Source organism: Nothoprocta perdicaria, unplaced genomic scaffold (assembly GCF_003342845.1).
Source record: "Nothoprocta perdicaria isolate Ctin4 unplaced genomic scaffold, notPer1 scaffold_86, whole genome shotgun sequence".
Taxonomy (NCBI): domain Eukaryota; kingdom Metazoa; phylum Chordata; class Aves; order Tinamiformes; family Tinamidae; genus Nothoprocta; species Nothoprocta perdicaria.
The window spans coordinates 2,533,186-2,556,601 of record NW_020456154.1 but is presented as its reverse complement, the minus strand read 5'-3'; the positions used below and the strand labels follow the sequence as shown (position 1 = coordinate 2,556,601).

The 23,416-nt window shown below is 48.8% G+C and overlaps 1 protein-coding gene across 2 annotated transcripts; it reads right to left on the bottom strand.

Annotated features, from left to right (window-relative positions):
* Positions 1 to 1,285: 1,285 nt before the first annotated feature.
* TOM1 (target of myb1 membrane trafficking protein) lies at positions 1,286 to 21,845 on the bottom strand. 2 transcript variants are annotated; one of them, XM_026052263.1, is made up of 16 exons: positions 21,745 to 21,845; positions 14,388 to 14,472; positions 12,677 to 12,755; positions 12,386 to 12,535; positions 12,146 to 12,280; positions 11,619 to 11,765; positions 10,502 to 10,618; positions 9,875 to 10,008; positions 9,146 to 9,179; positions 8,654 to 8,762; positions 7,539 to 7,659; positions 5,011 to 5,086; positions 4,486 to 4,548; positions 2,958 to 3,017; positions 2,296 to 2,332; positions 1,286 to 2,195 (listed from the first exon to the last, which is right to left on the bottom strand). In XM_026052263.1, exons 1-16 carry the CDS (start codon positions 21,794 to 21,796, stop codon positions 2,047 to 2,049), a joined length of 1,548 nt encoding a protein of 515 aa, XP_025908048.1. In that variant the 5' UTR covers positions 21,797 to 21,845; the 3' UTR covers positions 1,286 to 2,046. The 2 variants fall into 2 exon arrangements, with proteins under 2 accessions (XP_025908048.1, XP_025908049.1); XM_026052264.1 differs by lacking the exon at positions 4,486 to 4,548.
* Between the last annotated feature and the right edge of the window lie 1,571 nt (positions 21,846 to 23,416).

The window sequence follows — 23,416 nt, the reverse complement described above, 5'->3', positions numbered from 1 at the left end:
TGAGCTTGTTTAGAAGGGAGGTGGTCATGGGGGAGGAAGGGRGCTTCCTTCCTGCAAAGAGTGCTGTGGTCATTGGAATTGGGAATGAAGATTAATTTTTCCAAGAAACAACCTATCCAGAATATCTTGTCCATCTTGGAAAGCTGGAAAAGACACAAAGCTTCTGCCCATCCCCCAGCTGCTAAGGGAAGAAGAAACTTGAGCACCCTGCTTTTTCTAGCCCCGTGCCATAAGCAGCAACCAGCTTTGCTCACAGCCTTTGCCCTGAAGCCTCTGCTTGAACTTGGTGTAGCTGAGAAGGCCATGCCCGTGTGGGGAGAGGGAGTCCCGGAGGTTTGGACACCTGTAGCTAATTTAACTCCTTCCTGCAACTTGTGGGACTCAGATGATGCTTTCAATTTGCTCAACCTCCTTTTCAGAATTCTTYTCCCACTCACTGGATACCAGGGCACATGGGCACCCGAGGACACCCCCTGGGCACCAGAGAGCCATTCTGTAGCAGCTGTATTTCTTTCAATCTTCAAGTGATTTATGCACTGGGAGGAGTATTTGGATCTAGTCACAAGGCAGAGAAGGAAAGGAAAGAAGGTGACTTTTGCTTCTTCAGGATGGGCTGGAGACACCTACTCATGCAACTGTACTAAAAAGCTGTAGCTAGTGCCTGCCAAGGCTCATAGCACAGTCGGCCCTCACAGGTTGTCTCTATCAGCACCACAGTGCCCTTGCCTTACTGTGGAGAGGAAACGTGGCTGCACGGTTGCACCCCTCTTGTCCCCCGACAAGGTCCTCTCCTCCCCACATTGGCACACACAGCATATGCACAAATGCAAGGGAAATTCAAGAGCTTGCTCCTTTAATATGCAATAAAAAAGCAACTCTTCCACATTCAGCGAGAAATACCATAAGCAGGAGCCCCAGGCTTGGCACCCTCCTCCCTTGCTGCCATCTGAAGTTAGGTAGCATGTGCAGTTTGCTTAGAAGGGTTTTTCTCTCCCTGTGCAAAGGAGCTCCTGGTTGTAGCAGGGCTGTTGGCATGAGATGACTCATGTCCTAGTCCACCTCTGTGCTCACCAGCTGAACAAACTACTCCAGAAACAGAATGTTCTCACTGGTGTAACAGTGCCTCCCTGGAAGGACCTTTCCTTTGGGTGACGTGGCTGCCCTGGCAGACACAGCTGCCCTGAAGGAATCTCTAGTACTGGCTTGATCAGAGAGACTCCCCAGCACCACAGCGTGATGTGGTGGAAGGCATCAGGGAAACTGACAGGCAGAAGTGAATCACACCAGGAAAAGAGGGGAGGAAAGTATAAAAAGACAAGAATTAAATAAACTGTGAAGGATTTGCTGAAGGCACATCCTAGCCCACAACAAACAGCCCCTTCAGCCCATGGACTGCAGCCACAGTAACTGGCTGTCTTGCAAAAGAAACATAGGCGTTGTGGGTAGAATTCTGCATAAACGAATGGGGAAGGGCAGGGCAGGAAGAGGAAGAGAGTATGTGAGTATGTGGCTATTGCATACCACAGGTACTTGGGCAAAAGAGACTACAGCAACAGGGAYGGACTACCATTTATATATATATATTTTTTTTCTAGCTTTACTGCTGTGGATCCCCAAGCTTTCCAGTCTAAGAGCRGTAGGCAGTGGGCTGGAGACTTGTTCTATGGAGGGGGATAGGAAAGAGACAGGCAGGAAAGATTTCAGCAGCCTCTCCTGCTTCTTGGGGAAGATTTGTGGTCACCTCAGCAGACGGAGAGATGGGCCACTTCTGCTTGGCCCACACTGTGCCAAAAAAAAAAGCCCACTGAACTTCCATGTTCTCTAGCAGCTTTAAAACTCCCCTTCACAAGTCTATTGTATGACATCCCTAAACACAACAGTGATTATCTGGAAGCTGAAAGCAGCTTAAAAATAAAAACAACTCAAAAGAAAAACAGGAATAGAATAGAGGAAGGGGACAGAGCCCTTCCCCTGCTGGCCCCTGGTCAGAGGCGAGCAAAACAACACACACAGCCTCTTATTCCACTGCACACCAGTCTGTAGTGTTCACAAGGCAAACATAGCATCATCCTCCTTTGCCTGCTTCCGATGATGGCTGGCAGCAGAAGGGGAGACAGATGTCCCTGCTGAGGAGCTGGACAAACTGGGTAGCCGGTCTGCAACTTTTGCTCGCTCTTCCAGGAACTTGTCAAACTCTGGAGCAAAGGCAGAGAGAGCATTAGCAAGGAGGGAGGTTTATGGAAGTGCCAAGCTGCCAGGAACAGCTGAAGAAAGGTTTTTGTCTGAGACTTTTACCTTCACTGGTGACTCCTTTTCCATCCTCTGACTCTCCCTGTGGAAGGAGAAGAAATGCATGGTAGACAATGAAATAGAAATGCAGAAGAAATGCAGGGTAGACAATGACACCTCCACAGATGTGGTGCTCTGCTTGCATGGAGAGAGATACAGGATGGTGCACCCTTCCTTCAGCAGTACAAGTGTGCTAAGAGCAGCCTTGAACMCTAGTTCCTCAGCTATGCCTCCTAAAAGACTAATTATACTAATAGAGTACTCAAACTCTGGTGTTCTTTTCCCTTCCTCATGTTCTCCCCCAAAGCAGGTTGTGCCACATGTTCAGAAGTGCCAGGACTATTGCATACTGCCTAAACTCCAACCCTTCAGCAAGAGCCAGGCCCCTCTGACAAGAGTGTTAGCTGCAGGAAGGCAGAGGTCATGAAGGTTTCAGCAATGTCAGATGCCACTATGATGGAAATGGAGACATAGTCTGGGGGGCTGGGAGAGACTAGTGGCAAAGAGGTTCTATGTAAAGGATAAGGGAATGTAAGCAGTGCTCGAGTCCTCATGGTTCTTGCCTGATAACTATCAGAGCCTCCCTACAACTGTTTGAGACTTGCACACAGATGCTCTGCACCAGGTGCAGCTGTGCAGTGGCCACCTTGGTCCTGCCCCTCACTTACCACATCAGTGGAGAGCCACTTCTCTATGTCTTCCATGAAATTGGCTTGAGGGACTGGCACCTGGGACAGAAAAAATGAGAGAGAGATGAAGCTGAGGAAAGAGAGGATGTTCTTGAAACCCTCTCCTGCTAAACCTCTTGTCCCACCATCCAGTAATGTCAGGTGTTTCCAAACCCAGCCAGTGCCAATGCAACTCTCTCCCTGCTACCAGTGCCACCATTCACCTTCCATCCCATCCACACCTAGACATGGATGATTTTCAGGATGTGTGCCATCAAAAGCATGTGAGGTCTTAAGACAGACTTTGGGGTATTAGCACTGGATTAGGCTTTACATTTAGGCAAGGGACCACTAGGTGGAAGTTGGCTGCTCACTGTTAGGCAGCCAGATAACAGGAGACAACTTTCCTTCACACTGCCTGTCTTCCACGGAGCAGTGACAGACCCAGTGATGGTTTGATGTCAAAGTATGTGCTGCTGCTGCAAAAACCAATGTACTAGGTTTGATATCAAATTGAGGGGGAAAAGGCACCTGCCTTACCTCCCTGGTAAGATCACAGAGCACAACARTATTTGACCTCACAAGAGACTCTAGGCACACATACTTCGGAGAGAAAATTCTCAACAATTAACAATTACTGGTCGGGAAGAACTCTTTAGGTCCCTGRCCAGTTTATGCAGTGAATAGATATTTTCTCAGGGAGATAACCTTGAAGGCAAACAAGATCAATTCAAACTCCAGATCCTTTTCTTCAGCCACAGGCTTCTGGACAAAGCTGAGCAAGGGCCAGCCCTTGCTAGAGGCTCCACATGCAGAAGCAGGAAAGTGCATTTGTAGGAACTTACTTCTCTGATTCTGAAAAATGTATAGTTCCCCTATTGTGAGGAAAACAGCAAGACTAAGTACAAGAGCAATCTTTTCTCACCAAGAAAAGGCAGATTTTCCCAAAACCATGGAGTAAGTTAGTTACCATGACTAGCAGACCTTACCAGAGCCAGACAGTTACCATGGCTGGCATGTAGACGGTTGGGAAGGGGAAAAGATGTGTAGGGTTAAGGAAGTTTCAAAGTGAAGTGGTTTTGTTTACCCTAAGAGGGACTCTTTGGGGTAGAAATGTATCCAAGCCAACTGSACAGCACATGGGGAAACTTTCTAGAGCAGATACCACTCTGGGCAGTGTCCATTTCCGGACGCAAAGCTTACAATCAGTGGGAGCTTTGTAAAAGCTCGTACAAAGCTTACAAGATGCGGGAGTATGTAAAGACTCAGCGTGCCTGAATGGATAAAAATGCAGGATTTCTGCTGCCAAAGACCAAATTCAACAGCGWGGAGGCTGTCATACAGAAAGCTTTACTTGAGGAAGGACTGGTACTCTGCTCATTTCCTTCCTTGGTCTCTGCTCCTGGCCCAGAAGAGGGTTGTTCCATTTATAACCTCTCCTGATGTCTGCTGTGCATCCTCATGTGCTGTACCAGAGCCACCTCGAGTCCAGCAGCCCCAGCTCCTTTCACCATTGCCATGATCTCACCATTCCTTGTCGCATCATCCACTTAGTCAGCTGGGCTCCATCACTGGAGACACCAGGTTCCCCCTGGTTGAGAGAAAGTCTGCACTGAAAGCTGCTATCACACAAGGTGAAGTACAGGGGAGGCAGTGGGTTCAGTGCTCTTGGGGCAGAAGGCATTGCTAGTGATGGCCCACCTCTCCGATTGCAGAGGGGAGTTGACTGGACTTGAAAATCTGCTAAATGGAATTAAACATAAAGTTCCAGGTAAAAAATTCCCCGCAGGCATAAGGAGGCCACCCTTTTATGGAATGAGTCACTTCCAAACTTCTCATACCTCTGGCAAGGTGGGGAGTTTGCTTTCCCCACCTCCAAAGTTTAAAGAACRTGGTATAGAGTCCAGGTATTAAAAGCAGGTTAGTTATTGAGGGTGTTATCATCACTCATGTTAAACAATTGATCTTTGTTCTAATGGACTGCACATTTATTATTGGTGGGGAAGAAGTACACTCACTCCTGGTGTGCACCAAAGGATCTGCAGCCACTTACCGCTCCAGTGTTCTGCTGCCGGGCATCCAGGGCGCCAGCAAGTCCTTTGGAGGCTTGAGGATCTTCGTACTTCATCCTGAAAGCATAAAGTTATTTAATGCACAGGCTGGTAAGCAGCCTGAGAATGTGAAGCAGGAACTGCTAGACGTATATTCAAGGCTGCTAACTGCACAAACATTCACCTCGCTACCTGCATCTAGAAAGGTGTGCAGAACTTCTGCTAAAGATGTCAGCCACAACAGATTATTAATCTACCCACTGTAAAGTATCTGAGTTACCACAGGAAAGCCCTTACACACTGAGGGAGGATGCTAAGGAATTGCATGAAAACAACCATCCAACAGACTACATTACAGTCTTAGAGAGCTGGATTCATCAGTGACACACATCTTATCTGAGGTTAACTATAGAAGAGAGATACATAATAAAGACTGATGAGAAGATTACAGCTACTATGGAAAGGACTCTAGCAACAAATCCCCGCATACTCAGCTGCCTTCACAGGCACAGTCACAGCTCAAAAACATCTCTTTAACCAAAACTATTCAAAAACTGATGGCTGCRGAGATTCACCGATCCATCTAAAGAAGATGAGAGTCAGTGAACAAAATAGCCTGTCGCTTCAGGATCTCCAGACACACCATTACAGCAACCTCTTTCCACACACTGAAACACCCCATCCATTATCTCCCTTGTCCCATTTCCTTGTCCCTTCTAGAATGCTGCCACACATGTCAAAGTCACACATCACCAGCTGATCCATGCAGACTGGGGAGAACAGTCCATCCATGCTGGAGGAATGAAGCCTCATCCAGAGGCTCTCCAGAAGCCTCCTCTGCAGTTGCTCCCAGGGCCTTCCTTGCAGCTCTAGGGGAGCATCAAATGGAGCCATTCCTTTTGGAGGACATGGGCCTGGGCCACCGGCGCTCAAACTTCTCAAAGAAGTGCTCATCAGTGAAGGGGCCGCTGTGGATAATGGCATCGAGGATGAAGTACAAGGCTGCCACCATGCCACTGATGAGGAAGAAGGGCAGGAAAGGCTTGAGGTGTTTCAAGCACTGCTTAACTGTGACGCTCATGAAGCATGGGGGCTCAGGAAGAAAGCCCAGTGATCCTGCCTGTGTCTCCTGCCAGCACGTCCTCTCAGGGAGCAGCAGGGGAAGGGCTCTATTTAGGGGGAAGGAGACGCTGAGGCTGTGGGCTGGTCTGTGAAATGGGAAGCCTGAGCCAGTAGGAGTAGAGGCTACCTGGCAGGAGAGCAAGTGCAGGCAGATGGTGGGTAGCGAGGAATAAATAGAAGATGTCTCGTTACTGCRAAGATCACAAGTCTCTGTCTGTTAAGAACTGAGCCATGTCGGAGGGGGATATAATTCCAGCCCTGCCCAGATCTACCTCAGCTCAGATGTCAGCCCCAGATCAGGCACGCACTGTTGGCACCAGTGTTTTTGTCCCACACAGATTGGTCCTGTCCCCAGGGTCTGCGAAACACCCGCTCTGTACCAGGAGATCTCTCCAGGCAGTACCCCTGCGTACCCTGACACACTCTCTGAGCAGGAATTTATAGCCCTGACTTAAGTGGTTCAGTGGCAGTCATGTCCAGTGAATTGGTCGGCACTAGCTGAGCCCAGAACAGCAGTGTTTGTGTGGATGCACAAAGCACTTTCTGATACCCCTAACATGCTCCTAGAGCAGCAATGTCATGGCCCAAGAACTGTAGCTTGGTGACAGTACAGAGGACAGAGTCAGTGGGATAGAACCAGAATTCCACCCTAAAAAAGCTTATCAAGTTCATGGAGACCAGACAGTTGGCTTGGGAAGCTCAGTGCTTGGACAATATTGAGAGTAACAAAATAGGTTGTAGGTTGACTATTAATCTCTCTGCCACTTGTACTAGAAGCAGTCTGAGGCAGGGGAATGAAAGAATCCTCAAGAAACCTTAGCTTGCCACTGCCCAGCTGTGAGACAAGATAGCCTTGTGGACTGAGATCAGGAGCAAAGGACTTTGAGGGCTGAAGGCAGCTAGGGGCCTACAACAGATTACATACTTCCTGCATTCAGTATTCTATACTTTAGGCTATATGGGCATTCATGAGCTCCCAAATTCAACATCATCCTATTGAGRGCACAGAGCAACTCAAGAGCTCAGAAACAGAGAATAAAATTTGCTCAGTCTCATTCCACACCTTCATCTCCCCATGTCGAGTCTCCAGCAGACTGTGGTACTACAGCCCCCTGATAGAGCAGTGAGAGACATGCACCAAAATACCCTCCCTTCTCCTCAAAGCCAGGAGGCCATTGTGAAAGGCAACTAACTGACAGCAGCAGGAAGGACGGCTGCAACAGAGCTGCCATCCACTATGGAGGTGGAACACTGTGCACTGAAAGGATGAACCTCTTTGGCATTCTGCTGCCTCCCGGGAACTGTAGCTGGTTGGGATCACAGCCCCTGTTCCCCCTCCTGCAGCAGGGCACCCCGCTCGCTCTCACCCTTACAAGAAAGCAGGGGCAGCGGGGGCTGCCACACTCACTCTTTGCGCTGCTCGGCCAGGGAGCTGCCCCGCGTCAGGGCAAACATGTCAAACTCTTCTTCCAGCTTGCCAGAGGTGTCGAGGGAGTGCAGCCCTGCACTCACACTGCTCGAGCCCAGGTCTGCAGGACAAAGAGCAGGGTAAGCAGGCAGCACAAAAGCAAATGGAAGGCCATGGGCTTGGAAGTGCTGAGTAAAAAGCTAATGTCAGAATAGCCCAAACTGTCCTGGACCCACTCCTGCATCCTTCCCCTGGGCAGCAGTGCAATATATGTGTTTGTTCAGCATTGTGGGGGTAACTGGCAGAATCAGTTTGTTTGCCTGCTCGGCAGGTAGTTTTTAGTTCAATCWCTGGCAGCACCAGCATCAATTTACTGCACTGATTCTGAAGGCTAGATATTCCTGAACATTTAAGACAGCAAAACTAACTCCATAACCTGTGGAAGAGGCTAACTTGTACTCCTGACAAGCACCTCCAGACAGATGAATGAATTTTCCCAACTGAGGTATCACTGGAAAGACCCTGACTTGATAAATGCTGCACTAGGTTGCTTGTAAAAAGTATCTTGCCAGTTTTCTACAGTTGAATCCAATCTGTACTGAATGTGCTTGCTGCCAATAAGAGCTTCAGGCACTGATATGTGGGCTGGTGCTATGTCCTGAAGACACCCCAGGACAGAGGGCTTTCTTGGTAAACATCCTTGCATGTCTTGGATCCTGAGAACAAGATACTAGTGGCTGTCTTTGCAGCACAGCTGAGCAGTTTTCTTCTTCCAGATCTCAGTGATTAACCTCACACTACACAGTGAGAGGCAGCAAATGCTACTATGGATCAGAGGGACCTTCCTGCCCTGCTGGAAGCAGCCACAGTCTAGTGCTGACGTCCCTCTTAAGTCACATCCACGTCCCACATAAGCTGAAGTGTGGATGCTGAGGCATATGCTTGTGTCCCTAGGCACATAAACATTTTTTTGTGAAATTACTAGATGGCAATACACCCTATTTCTCTAGATTGTTTTATGTAGATGGCTAAATTTTTTGGAGAGGGAATTTGAAGACATTAAAGGATTCCCAGGACAGAAGGAGGAGTGAGGGGAACCATGCATGGCAACATACTCATTCCAGCCAGCTGAGAGGAGAGATTGTTGGTGGCTTCAGGTTGTCTCACTGCAGAAGGAGCACTGGGTCCCAGATCAATCAAGCTGTTCTCTGCCTCATTTGGCATCTTTGGAGGAAAAAGGGAAGACAGTGAAGATTTTTTGAAGTCCACACAGCTTGCATTCCTTGATCCCAATTTGTTACCACTGGGAAGCCATTCTATACCCGCTAAGGCGTATTGGCTGGGGAGCCTTTCTGTGCAACAAGTGGGGCAGTGATCAGAGCACTGGCTGAGGAGAGTGTCCCAGGGCAGAGCAAGCCCTGGTAGTCAGTGTTCCAGCAATGCTGGATGGCCAGCAGGTCAGCTGATGGCTCAGAGGACAGGGCAGTGCTGACACAGGGAGGTTACAGCTTGAAGTGGGGCAGAGCAAACCTCTCTGCAACTCAGGACATAGCAGGACCTGCAGGATGTAAACCAGTATACACAGATGGGAAGTAGCTCTGAGTTACCTTAACAGGCTGTCCAGTGCGAAGACGCTCGAACCTGCAAGAAAGATGAGAGAAGAAATTTCAGTAATGTGAGTTTTCCAAGTGCTTATACATCTCAGTCCTCAGAGATTCCTCACTCAGGCTTGGCATAACCTGCCCCTTCCTACATAATAGCAAATAGGGACCATGGATCAGGGCCTAATTTCCCTCCAAGACAGGAGAAGGAGACAGCAGAAGCCACAAAGCTGATGTCTCCAGAGGTGTGTTAGGGCAAAGCTACTTGTTCTCCTTCAGAGCCACTCCTAACCAATGTGGTTCAAACCCAGCTCTCTTTCAAACAGACACAAGAGACTAAATTCTCCTGACTTCACCCCATCATAAGAGATGAATTTGGCAAAATGAAGAGAAAAAAAAGGGGGGAGGGGTCTTGTCCCCACTTGCACAAATCTTCTCTTTTCTCGTCTGCCTCTGAGCTACAGAAACAGCTCTTTCCATGCAGCTCCCTTCTCCTCCTTCTAGGCTGGGGCAGGCATCTCTACACTGCTCTCAACAACTTACACAGTGGCTTTGAAGGAACAAGAAAAAAACAGTAAGAGCTGAGGAATGGACCCATTCTCAAAGGTGGATGATACAGACTGATACACACTAAATATGACAATCATGGTTAAAAGAAAAYGCTGAGATAGGAGGCCCCCAAAGGGCAGCAAACTCCCACAGAGGAGCAGAGCAGAGAAGGGAGGAGACAGGTACCTTTCATGGCGCAGAAACACATTGTTGAGGTTGTCATTGATGAGGAGCAGCTCCTCGGTGAGCTGCTCATGGAGGATACGGGGGATCAGCTCCAGCACACGCTGCTGCATCGCTCTGCATGTCCKATTCAGCTCCTGCTCACAGCAAGAGGAGGTTACCACAAAGGTCAGGCCAAGGCTGAGCATTCACAGATTTGGAAGCCTGAATGGGACAGTCAGAGGCTAATGTGATATACCAGCACATATTAACAGGAACAGATATTGGTATGGGAAGCTCTTCTAATGGAGGTAAACTGAGCCTGAGTTTTGCAGTTCTTCATTTGCTCTGTTCCTGCAGTGAACCTGTGCTTCCAGTGCAACATCATGGAGGAAGAAAGGCCCTCAAGAATGATGTAACACTGTTCATGTGAAATGATTCTAGCCTCAATAATGCAACCTACTTGGCCAAGGGAACTCTACCTTCTATATGTCCTCCTCATACTGTCACTCCCTGATAAGTCCCACACTAAGCTATCCAGGACAACAGTTCCCCATGCCTGGCATACATAACACCTCACTGAGTCACGGCTAAACAAAGCTCCACGTGCCAGCCCTCTGTCCSCACCATTCACTTCCTTGTGCTCCTTACTTGCAGCAGTTCCAGGTCGGAAGTCTCAGCCTGGGCTGGCACCAACTCTGTCAACATCTCCGACATCACCTTCATGTTCCCATTCACCACTTCCAGCTCACTGCGCAGTTTCCCGATCTACAAAAGGGAATGGAAGTCACTGCTCAGAGTGGGATGACTGAGGAGATTGCTGAGCCACCTCTGAATGGCAGTGCACAGTGTGTGTATATCCATACAGCCAGAGGGGAAGGCCACTGCAGAACTCATTTATCACTGCTCTATTGGGCTCTCAGGAGCACCCAGCAGAAGGAAGGTCATGCAATTACCATCAAATTCCTTTGCTGGTAGCAGATGCCAGGCCCTCACCCAAGCCCTTTGTCCCTTAGGCCTAACCTTGATGTTTAACAGCTACCATAGGCTGTGATTATAATTCAAGTCTCTCCCCTGACAGCAGCTCTTGTGTAGCAGCTACTCAAATCATCTTGCTTCCAAAGCAGTATAAGAAGAAAAAAAAAAAAAAGAATTAATATTAGAAAGGTGAGTTTGGGCGAAGTATGCAGTTGAAACATTTTCCCTCTGGTTTCAGAGGCTGATAATTAGCCTCTTGAGAGCAGTTATCCAGCTTCTTTTCTGCAAGAGGATGCAACCTAAAAAAGTCTGGTGCTTTGGTGCTCAATCTGTAACATACAGACTCAGGATGCTGAAGAAGAAGAAAAGAACGGGGAAATAAGTGAGGAAGCACCAGTCATAGCCAGACAGAGATGATTTACATAAAATCACCAGTGAGGCAATATAAATATAAAAAAGAAGCATTTACTAAGCAAGCTTTTGCTGCTCTGCACTATGAAGACCTCCCTCAAAATGCATCTCTGTTCCCCACTTCCCTATCATYGGAGGATTCTCCCTGGAGTCCTGCCTTAAGGAAAAGTAATCGTCCTGGGCTCATGGCACCCTAGTTAATCTCCATGACCGTGATGGAGCCCTGTGAGCCCTCAAAGTAACGGTGCTTTCAGAGGAGCAGTTTCTCAAGCCAAAATGCTGGGGGAAGACCAGGACAGCAGTTCCAGAACAGCACTTACAAAACAGCCCCCAAGCACAGGGACAGCCTGAAGCACCTCAGAGCCCACGTTCCACTCACCTGCTCTGGCGTGGGTGTGATGAGCACATTGCTGGCAGTGCCCGTCCCCATGGGCAGTGTGACAGGATGCAGGATGGACTCTATCCGCTGAGTGGAGTGGACTGCAGGTGAGGTCTGCCCAGACTGTGAGTCAGTGCTATACACAGTCTAGAGACAGAGGAGGAAACGGTAAACGTGATAGAGAAGGGGAGGCATTGGACACAATTTACAAGGCAGAGCAATTGGGGGAGCAATTGCTCCTCATCTGCTCCTCAATTGCTCCTCATCTGCTCATCTTCATCTGCTCATCCTCAGCAATTGCTCCTCATCTGCTTCCAATAGTCTTCTAGCTCTTTTGCCTTATCCTCCCGCAAACCTTCTGCCCCACACTTGCAGCCCCTTTGATCACCTTGTGAAGAGGCTGGCTTAGAGCCTCTCACTCCCCCAAAGCCCTGCAACTGCTGTCTGGAGTTGCTGGAGAGCCTCATAGCTCTATGGAGTTGAATGGCAGCAGTTCAACTCCTTTCTCATCAGAGGCACCTCCATACCCGCTGTGGTGTGTGGATGGGTGACAGCATGTCCAGGTCAGTCATGGGGAACTCCAGACCTTTCCGCCTCAGGTCTTCATAGACACTGACAACGCCTGTCAAGTCCGGGGAGCTCCGGAAGGCATCTGCCCAGGACTGTAGAGAAGGAGACAGTGAAACCCAGCACCACTTAAAGTACTCTTCTATATAAACACTTAAAAACATTTGATCTGGTGCCCAAGCCCACTTTTCTTGCCTCACCTGGATGAGAGTCAGCACCTTGTCATGCACGATAGCAGGAGGATTGTTCTTAGGCAGGATTGTTCTCACCAGGACACCTTCCACAAAGTCCTGGCTGGCCACCAGGAGATGGAAGCGATGGCCACAGTTTTTGACACATGTCTCCAGGACCTGCAAAGGCAAAGAGGCATTAGTTACAGCCTTCTCTGACTACATGGTAGTCTTACTGTCTTCAGACACCTGTGTCTTTGCAACCAAGGACTCAGCTTTGCAGCAGGATATAATGGAGTTGAGAAAGTCATCATCACTCACCGTTAAAGCCAACATAACTTCATGGAAGTTCTTATTCCCTACAATCCTCTTCTTTATCGCCCTGAAAGCATCTTTGGGCCTACAGAAGAAATCAGGTAAAGAAAGATCATCAGCAGGTCMAGACCAGCCTCTTGAGATACAAAGCAAAATGGCCACTGGCACCCAGAGCCTCATACTCAGCAGGTTACCTCCCACCATGTTTTCAGGATGGCTTGAAGCAGTGACTGTTAAAGCAGCTGCTGACAGTGGCTTTGCAAGAGAAGTGGGTCCAGTCAGTGAATGCTGTTGCCAAAATTTAATGCCTCTGCTGATGGAAGCAACTATCAAAGGTACAGGATGAGACAGAAAATAGTAACTGAAACACCAGGAGAAAAAGAACTACAGTAATACTCGTGGTGCTCAGAGGGAACCTGTTGGACAACACTTTCTGGGAAGAAAGGAGGTTAAAGAGAAGCAGGAAAGATGCACTGGAAAAGTCTTGCCCAGACAAGGTGGACAAGAAAGCAGCAGCATTGCAGGACCTGCTCAATCGTTCTCTGAGGGGAAACCACTGTGGTTCCAGCCCACTGCAATGTTGTGAATGACAGCAATGAAATGTACTCTGTCAGAGCACAGAAGGAGAAGTAGGGCTGGAGGAGCAGCAATGCTGGAGAGTAAGACATTGAAAGATTCAGGTAATGAGCGGGGTGGGAGTGCATCAACCCACGGGCGTGCATGGCTGTACAGGACAGGAGATAGCGGGGGAAAGGGAGGGCTCTCTGCCTGCCCGGAGTGCGAGGGGATGGGGCATGACTKGGGTGCAACTGTGTTAATAGACACCCTGCACTGAAACACCAAACAGCCACAGCTTGAGAACTGGGGGCAGAGATGGGTATAAATTACACCATGGGGGCCGCAGGAAGAGGGCAACGGTCAGTAAGGTGCTTGGCTTGGTGTGCACACCATGGTGAAGCTGGAGATAGACTGTCTGCTAATCCTCCTTAAGCCTCACTGCAAGGTGGGACAGCAAAAGGAGTGAAACCTATGTTTTTTTATTTCAGGTAACATGGAATAAAAGTGTAGAATTCCATTTTAGATGCTGCTCTTGACACCTTCACTGTGAGAAGGAGCAGTCCCCTGTGAATTTGCTGGCAAATCCCCAGGTCCAGAGTTAACTGCCTGACAGATTTCTGGATGTCTTCCCTTGGGGAACGGGAGGCAAAGGCTCTCCCCTTTGCTTTGCTCTTGTCTGTGCTCTTGACTGTGTATGAAAATGCTTGAGAGCAGAGCACCAGCAAAACTCGCTCAGTCACAGAACTCATTAGCAACCTGAGATTTTCTCCTCTCCTCACTCACGGACCTGGAGATTTTTACATTCCCAGAGGAGAGAAAGARAGGTCTATGGAGGAGGAATAAACTGAAGTGCAGAATTTCAAATATGCCTTTGGGAGATAGGAGGCAAACTGGCTTGAATCAAGGTTTCTCTGGGGACCCTAAAGGTCTGTTTAAATGGCTCTCCGTGCTTAACACGTTTATAGGGAAGCATCTAACAGATGCTCTGGCAGCTTTAGTGAGACTCTAGGTTTCCCAGCAGAGTCAGGTTAAGGGAGTGTGGGGTAACCTGGCTTATTACGTTCGCTCACGTGCGGTACCACTTAAGCATAGGGGTGTCACGCTACAGAGTGTGCGCTGGGACCCACTCTCGGAGGRATAGTCATGTCAGCTCCCTTACCCTTCTTCGGTCTCATTAATGATATCACAGATTTCCATGTTGAGGGCCCAGTCCTCACTCCGCAGGGCTCCATCTGTAGCTCTCTCTGCAAGACAAGAAACCAAGTCAGGAGGAGGCTAAGAGCTCTCTCACCGCTGCCTGTTCAGCTGTCATGACACTGCAGAAGCCAGCAGCTTTTTTACATTTTCCATCGCAGACATAAAAGCCACGAATCGGGCTTTTATGGGCCACGGAGGGCAGCCCRCTAGGTGTCCCTAGCATGAGGTGCGTGGCTGGCTGGGCTGGCGGCCGCCCCGCGCGCTCTGTGTTCCCGGCAAGAGGAACGCTGCCAACAGGCCCCGTGCGTTCCTGGCAGCAGGAATGCTGCCCACACCGATGTGCCACAGGCACCCACCCCGCAGGCTCCCTAGGGTCCTGCATGGAATGGGGAAGCACCTCGGCAGAGAACAGGGAACTTTGGCTCCACAATGGGAGGGAAGGCGGCTTGTTTGTCTCCCTGCAGCAGGGCCAGCATAGGAAACCACGAGTGTGCTCTGCTCTCACCGCCTTGGATCTAACGCTAATAGCATGGCTCTTGATTTGCACTGAATTAAGGAAACAAACAGATCAACTCCCTTTTTTTCTGCATTTCTCACAAAAGCGAACAAACAACCAAAGCAGTGCTTTCCTTTGTTGAACACTTACATTCCTTCCCTGAACTTCTGGCCTCTGGGGAGCAGGGCCGTAAGGGGGCTGCAGGCCCAAGTCCAAGCAGTGTCACTGCAGCCTCCACAGCCTCCCCTTTAATTAGGGATTCCTGAACTGGCGCTGAAGTTATTCATGGCAGAGATTCATGCAGCAAACAGCTATTACTGCGAGCACCCGTGTCCCCACCCTGTAATCAGCCATGCTCAGTCCCTGCTGGGTTGGCTGGTGCCCTTAGGGACAGCACAGGAAACAGAAGGATATCAGGGCAGGCAGGACCCAGGCACTCTCTAGACCACAGAGATGCGGTGAGATAAACAGATGGCAAGCAGAAGTACCCTCTTTTTCAGCTTTCCTGTCTTCTAAAATGCCCAACTTGGCTGTCATGCAGGAGAAGTAGGATCAGCCAGACCATCTCAGCACCCACACAGTGTTCTTCAGGAGGATTCAGACAAGTTAGGCACTTAAGGGCCGGCATTTCAAAACTGCTCTCCCTGTAAAATCCAGAGCTGGCCCTTGATGCTGTGGGTCCTCTAGCCCTTTGCAGGCACCCTGCTCTGCAGAGCTGCTTTTTCCTATTTTTGACTCATTCCACAGGTCTGTCTGTGGAATGAAAGGAAATGGCCATTCATGCAGTGGTATTGGGATACAGGCCATGGCATCAGAAAAATATTTTTAACTCCTGCCTGTATAAACACATCCACCGTGTTTTGGGATGTGCTGCTTTTAAGCAGCAGGCAGAGAGCTCTGCAATGCAGCCATGCTGCCTTCATCTCTTAAACGCGTCTTTCCCACAAATTACACATATCACAGTGTGAGGCTACCTATGCTAACCTTATCATAAACCAGCCAACACCTTCTCTGCTGACTACAGAATAAAATGAGTACATTGTGATTACACTGCTTACATTGTGGTGGCTACAATCAGAGGGAAGAGGGTAAGCACAGGAAGGAGGGAGGCAGAGAATTCTGGATGTTTTTTCCACGTATTTGAATGTCTGGTGACTATTTCTGCTCTGGGATAATACCCTGCAGGCCTCTTCAGGCAGGTGAAGGCTTTTTCACTTCACAGCAATTAATTTTAAATAGGAATCCCAGGCTCTGCAAATGTAGGCTTCCTCCCTGAGACATGTGAGATAGCACTGCACTGAGTGATGTGGTAAGGACAATCTAGGGCTGTGGATTATATTGGAGCATGTCTAGTGCATATACAAATGAATGGGKGAAGTTTAGGTAAAATTCCTGGGAAAAACCATTTCTGTGAGGGCTCCTTTGGGGTCAGGACTTGGTACAGGAGCAAAGCTCCAGGTTCTCTCCTGTTTTGAAAAGCCACACACCCCACCTCGCCAGGCGGGTCAGCCTGCATACTGATTCCTGCTCTGCATACACCTGAGCTTAAACCCCAGTCTAACTAGATGCTGCTTGTTAATACTGTCAATGAAAGACAAATTTGTCATAGAGGAGTTTGCCCTATTAAAGGGGAAAATCTCTCTAATCTGCATCCACTCACCTCTCTACTGAAGAAACACATTGCACATGGAAGGAAAAAAAATAAAAAAAAACCCTCCCCACAGCTTGGGAACAGATGCAAAACCTGGGAAACTCTAAACTCCAGAAGAAAACGGAAGATAAAATGAAAATTGTTTCTAATCATGAAGTCTTTGTCATTCAAGACTCTCCAAAAGCTCCTCGAGTTCATTTTCACTGTGCATAGATGTGGACCAAGTCTGCAAACAGTGAACTCTCACCTTCCGGTACTTGGTATCACTCTGCTGCTCTCCTCCTCTTCCAAGCACATGAGCCCTACCAAGGTCAAGCAGCAAGTTTGCATTTCAGAAAGGAATGTAAACTGTGCACACTCTTTCACCTGGCTAACCACTTATAGGAAAACAAGGATTCCTCACAAGTGACACATACAGCCCCAATAGTTTTACCTTACATGGAAAATAAAGATGCTGCTGCTGTCACCTCCTCTCTGATGCTCGTCAATAATAAGCTGCAAATCTGCTATAAACGCAACATTCAACAACAACCCAAAAAAAAAAAAAAAAAAAAGGGAAGGGCAGAATTAGGGCATATGGAAAAACAGGAATGTGACCTCCAAGGACAAAAGCACTTCAAACTACCCAGTACAGATTAGCCATGCAACTAATGCTTTTTTAATCCTCCTGGCTTCCAAGTACTAGGGGACTGTCCAAACGTAGTTATGTTGGAGTTTTCTCTGAAAATCCTACTTTACCCTTTAGCAAAGCCCGCGGAAGGAAAGCAAACAAAGTTTATTCATTAGTCACATGAAGGATCAAGATGGCTGGCCCTGTTTCACGAGCTGCAACCAGGACGTGAGCTGGCTGCCTCCCATGAAATCTGAGCCCACGATGGCTGGAAACAGTGACAAGGTCCTAAAAACAGCAGGCGCGGGGGGCCGAGCCCGGCTGCCTGCCCGGCGCTCTGCTTTACCTGGCAGGACTTTTCAGGGAGTTTCTGCTCGGGAGGAATCAGGAGCTTGGGAGCTAATCCCGACCTGCCCCAGAGAACTCCATGTGGCAGGGGTTATCAGTGAGCCATAAGCACCGTTTTCTTCAAAGCCTGGAACTGACTGGCTGCTGAATATCCAGAATTAAAGTGCCCTTTACGAGGCTGCTTCAAAGCCACGTAATTCTGGCAGCCAGTCCAGCTCGTCGGGTGTGACAGCCCTGGGGTTTGTCCGATTCCAGTGTGATGCCTCACAACTGCTCACATCATCCCAGGGCCTCCAAGGTCAGAGATATGGCCCAAACTTGCACCATTTAACTTCTTCCTTCCTGGCGTTTGAGCAGTCCTGCTTACTGCAATTATCAAAACTGTCTGGAGTCTTAACATTGGGAGCAATTTTCAGCATGGCACCAGTAATAAAACAGAGCCGTACATTCCTCTGTGCCAAGATCAAATTTGACTCAATGTCTTTTCTTTGTTTTTGTTTTTTTTTTCCCCCTCAGGTTTATTGTCATTTCCCTTGTGGCAGAGGAGAGTCTGTTGCTGGACTTGCAATCCACCCATTCCTGCAGGAGAAAACTGTCAATACAGGCAGTAGTGCAGAGAAACACAAGAGTTATGGGCAGAGGAGAGTAAATGGGCTCCAACACCTTTGTTTGCACCCGAGGATCTGAAGCATCCAGAACCACTTGGGCCGCTTTCAGGGGCTCTCACAGTTGAAATGCTCTCCTGTAGCTCACCAGAACCCCCCGAGCAAGGTCCACGGCCAGCATACCCCGCAGTACTCGATCTCACTGGTTGCAAGTTCCTCGCCAGAACATCAAACACTTTCCCATCTATTTGAACAGCAGTTTGAAAGGATCAGCATTTCCTTGAGCATGACAGTGTAAGTCCAGCAGAAAGCAACACCAGAATCCCTTTCCCTAACCTGCCTACAACTCACAGTATCCCTGACCCAAGTCATCTTCCTTTACAAAGTTTCCTTGCTAAGAGTCAGGTTTTCTCTTCCCACAGGGAAATTTTAGCACAAACTCAGAAAGAACTCCAACCATTTATTCCTGCTGTATTCCTTCTTCAAAGACAGAGCGTGACAACTCACTTTGTTAAGATAAACTTCCAAACCTCATTCAAGGACAATGATTAACACAGACTTGAACTGATGCACGAATGTGGCTATTTGAGTCTCCGTGTTTCTCCTCCTTCTTCCTTCCTTGTCAATCAGCTCAGACTCTCAGGGATCAAAATTCTTCACAGAGCTTCCTTTGCTCCCCCCCCCCCTCCTTTTTTTCCTCTCTACTTTATCTTTAGTTTTCTCCCCTACCTGTCCTCACTCAATGGAATAACCAATCTCTGTCCCTTAAGTATTGCTATAAGTACTAGCTATTCCAAACTCCAAGCCTGAGAAAAGAGGTGTCTTCCTCATTTTCATACTCTACAGTTACCTTGTTACTCCTAGAGAGCCTCCTTGGAGCACAGTTTTCCACTTTAAGGTTTCTCAGAGCTCCTTGGTGGAAGCCCTTGGTGGGATTACCATTTTGTGTGGGGGGCCCGCACAATGATGCCTCAGCAATCTTTGGAAAGCCCTCTACAAGTCAAGTAGTACATTAAAAAATAATAAAACTCTGTGTTTCTCTTATTTAGGAAGAAATATCATGAGCTAAAAGCAGAACCGAAGAAACTTCTGTGAACAAATTCCAGGATGGGGAATAAGAAGCTGGAAAACCTACTCCTCTGCAATTTGCAACCAATTCATTCTGAGACAAATCAGAGAGTTTATCTGAGCACCAGTTTCCATGTCAGCAAAATAAAGGGAACTTACTAGATTAACATTAATGAAGCCATCTGAGAACACCACTGGAGTGTGGCACAAAAGATTTTTTCATTCCACAGCCCTCACCTAAAGCTGCTTGAGACTTCATAAGCTGCGCAGCTTTGCTGAAGGAGTTCACAACGGGGCAGTATGAGCCTTCTGTGGCCAGCCCAAAGCAGCAGTGTTATGCAGGTCTGGTGACCGGGCTGCTAAAAGCAGCTGACACTGACCTCCCACACAGCTCAGGGTAAGTCGTGTTTGCTTCTCACATGAAGTAATGAAGACAGCATTGATCCATGTCCCCAGGATGTTGTCAGGCAATGATCAAAAGGAGAAAAATGTTCATATTTATAGTCCCCAGCCCTTTCAAGTCCTCCACACTTCATTTCCTTTCTCAGGCATTGCATGTCCTCCACCACCTTGGACTCCCATAACCTCAACCATTAAGATCTCTCTACTGTCGCACTTCTGGTACTACAGACTCTAAATTCCTGTCTGACAACACTTTTGAAACAACAACACTTTTGATTTCTTCTTCTTCTTCACTGTTGGTTTGTTACTTGGAAGGCCCTTCTTCAAGAGAAGAAAAAGCCCAGAGGGGAACTGCAATCCAGATACTCAACTGATCAAAAGATCTGGAGGGCAAGAAGTAATCTGTAACATCTGAAGATTGTTTCATTTTGCCTCAACCCAAATGCAAAAATAATATCCAATACATTCACTTTGCAAATCAAAGAACATTCATTCTGCAAAGGACAGAACGTTCTTCCTGAAAAGCGTGATGCAACATCTGACAGCTGCCTGGGGGACATCAAAGATTACCTGGAACATCTCATTACTTAGAAACCTCCCTGGTATCTTTGACTGAAGTGATCCTCCCAGGTCTTGCTGTAGTGCATCTCACCTTTGTTCTTCAACACTCTGAAGTATTTCACATCACAATGCCCTATATATATTTTTGGAGAACTGAGTTGGGCAGCAAGGGCTTCCAAAATAGGATTTTAAAAATTATTTATAAAACATTACCCACAGCAGCTGCTTGCTGCCTTCCATGTCATCCATGACGCAATGAGTACAGTACACGAGTAGTCTCCACGGACAAGCACTGTGACAACTACTCAACTGGAAACCAGTTTCAGAGTGAAGAACACACGTACTAGTGGCACTAGTGAGAAAATTCAAGAGTGAAGAAACGTGTAAAACTGCAAATGGTCGTTCTCTATCACAAGTGCTGGAGAGATTAAGCACATGGCATCAACTGCATTACTTGAAGCACAACCAGAAGGCATTTGACAATATAACAGGGGAAGAAAAGAATCATTCTCTCTCCTTTGCAGTTTAGAATTGTTGCTGCTCTAACTGCAGCATCTTTTTGCATTATCTTTTTGTAGTTTTTTTACTTTTCTTCTCTGTGTTCACTTAGTTCTCCTGCGCACAGAGACTTAAAAAAAAAAAAAAATAAAGACTTGCTGTCTTCCTGTCCATTAGCCTGAAAGGCTGCTGAGCAGATGCCATGCATAGCTATCCCTGCTGTTGATTTCCTTTCCCGTGCTGATGTTCAGCTCAGCCCTGTGGGACAGGGAAGGTGCTTCCCTCTTTCTGTAACTGGGACGCGGGCCCCTGCGCACTGCAGAGGTCAAGGCTGCGAGGCCCAGCAGTGGGCAGCACCCTTGCAGCACGGGGCATCCTCCCCCTTCACGGCAGAGGGCACACGGAGCCCCAGGGAGCAGCCCCAGGGAGCAGCCCCAGGGAGCAGCCCCAGGGAGCAGCCCCAGGGAGCAGCCCCAGGGAGCAGCCCCAGGGAGCAGCCCCAGGGAGCAGGGAGGACCCTCTCCCAGCAGGGCCCTCCAGGCTCCATCATGGCCCCTGGAGGATTCTCCTCAGCGGCCCCCAGCCCTTCCCGCCCAGGAAGCTGATAGGCCCTCGAGGCCCAGCCAATCAGCGCCCCGGACGTGCCTCCCCTGGAGGTGCCGGCTCCCACCACGACGTCCTCAGCAGGTGCCGGCGGGAAAGGTCCCGAGCCAATCACAGGCCTCGGCTCCGCGAGGGGGGCGTGGCTCGGACCACCGCTGCTTCGGGCCCTTTAAATAAGAAAACTTCCCCTCGCCTTCTCGAGACCCCCTCGCGCGCCGATTGGCTGGCCGGCCGAGCCGTCCAGGCCTGGACGCTCGCCATTGGTAGGGCGCGCCTGCCCGTCAAAGAGGAGCGCGCCCCTCATAGGCTGGAACGCTCTGGAGGCCGCCGCGGAGGCGGGGACAGAGCCGCGCCCCCTCGGGGCTCCCGCCGCGGCTTCCCGGAGGAAGGGGCTGCCGGCGGCGCGCGAGGCCGCCGAGCAGCGCGGGGGGCGGCGCGGGCGCGGCGGGGGAGGGGGCGCGGCCGCGGGGCTCTCACCGATGCGCTGCCCAACCGGGGAGCTGAAGGGGTTCCCCAGCAGAAAGTCCATCGCCGCCGCCGCGATCAGCTGACTGCGCCCGCGCCGCTCACGTGACGGCCGCGCGCCACGCCGGGCCGTGACGACAGCGCCCGCCCGTCGCCAACGGCCGCTGCCAACGGCCGCCGCCCCGCCCGCGGGGGGAGGGGCGCTCCGAGGAGGGGCGGCATCGGCCGCCGCATCCTTCAGAGCCTGGAAAGCGGCGCCGCTCCTGTCCCAACGTCCCGGCTTCCTCTTCCTGCCTTGACCTCGCCGCTCCTGCGGTGTCTTCAGCGCCACTAACGGGACCCGACAGGAGAGCGGGGGAGAAAAACGCCCCCGTCCTCAAGTAGTTGCAATGCTTGATACCTCCCCCTTCTCCACACCGTCGGTGTTGTTTGAGTGAGATTTCAGGTGAAGTGTGCTATTAGAAATAGAATAGCTTGCTCTTAAACAAGTGAGAATAACGAATTTAAAATTAAAGGTGTATTTTTTTTCCTGAGAAAAACTAAATACCAGTAGAAACAACTGTTGCAAGAAAACACAGTAAACACTAGAAAAGAATGACAACACTGTAAATGTTAAAAAAATTATATTGTAAGTACAGTACAAAAAGGTTTCTTTATATAATTGTAATGTAATCTGGATCAAACGGCAAGGAAATAACAAAAATATAAAAACTGCTAAGTCTTGCCAAAGTTTTCCCTCTAGTACCAAATACCACAAGATACAGATTATACAAAGTGTACAAATTTTAAATAAAAATACAATACACCAGGGTTGTGTGTGTGTGTGTGTGTGTGTGTGTGTGTGTGTTTTCAAACTCTTCAAGAGTTTTCCGTTGTCGGGATGACAAAGTTAGAGCTGATGCCCTTCTGTTCCTTACACAGCTATCCCTTTGCCGCAGTGCTTGGTTGCAAAGGGCTGGGAAGAGCCGGTTACTTTGTGCCACTCCTAGCAGCAGATGCTGCAGTAGGGTCCATAGTTAACAAACTGAATTAGAGTGCCTCTCTCCCAAGCCTCTTCCCAATTCCAAAATCTCCAGGATTAGTCAAGTATTGTCAAAACATGTCTTCCCTGCTCCAAGGCTTCAGATAAGAACGCACATGACTGTCTTGAGAATCTTCTGCTTCAGCCACTAAGGCAGTGAAAAAAACGTAACACTGAACTGAGAAAAGCTCCGTGACAAAGACTGCCTGGCACTGGCACAGCTGGGGAATTCATGGTAAAGACAGAGAGGAAAAACTCTCCTGTGCACCTGAGGATTTAATTTAAATATAATTTGGGACTAAGTCATAATGAGGAATGGCTCTCTTGCAACTGCCCTGAAAAAAGAGAAACTACACTTCAAACTGGAAGTAGCCCCAAAGTACTCTTCTATCATTTTAAAACTTTTATGGTGTAAGGACTGGAGATGCTGGGGTTAAATTAAAAAGCCTTGTACTTCAACTTCTATCCAGCTTCACAAGATAGTCCATTTCTTAGAAACATTTAAAATATTGCTGTTGTTTTCCCATCCAGAGCTGATAGCTGCTGCTGCATGTTTAGCTGATGTCTGCAGGAAGTGGCTGTGGCACAGCCAATTCATATAGTCCATACACTGTTGGTGGAGGGAGGGATTTTTCTTTTAAATTATACATATATACACACACA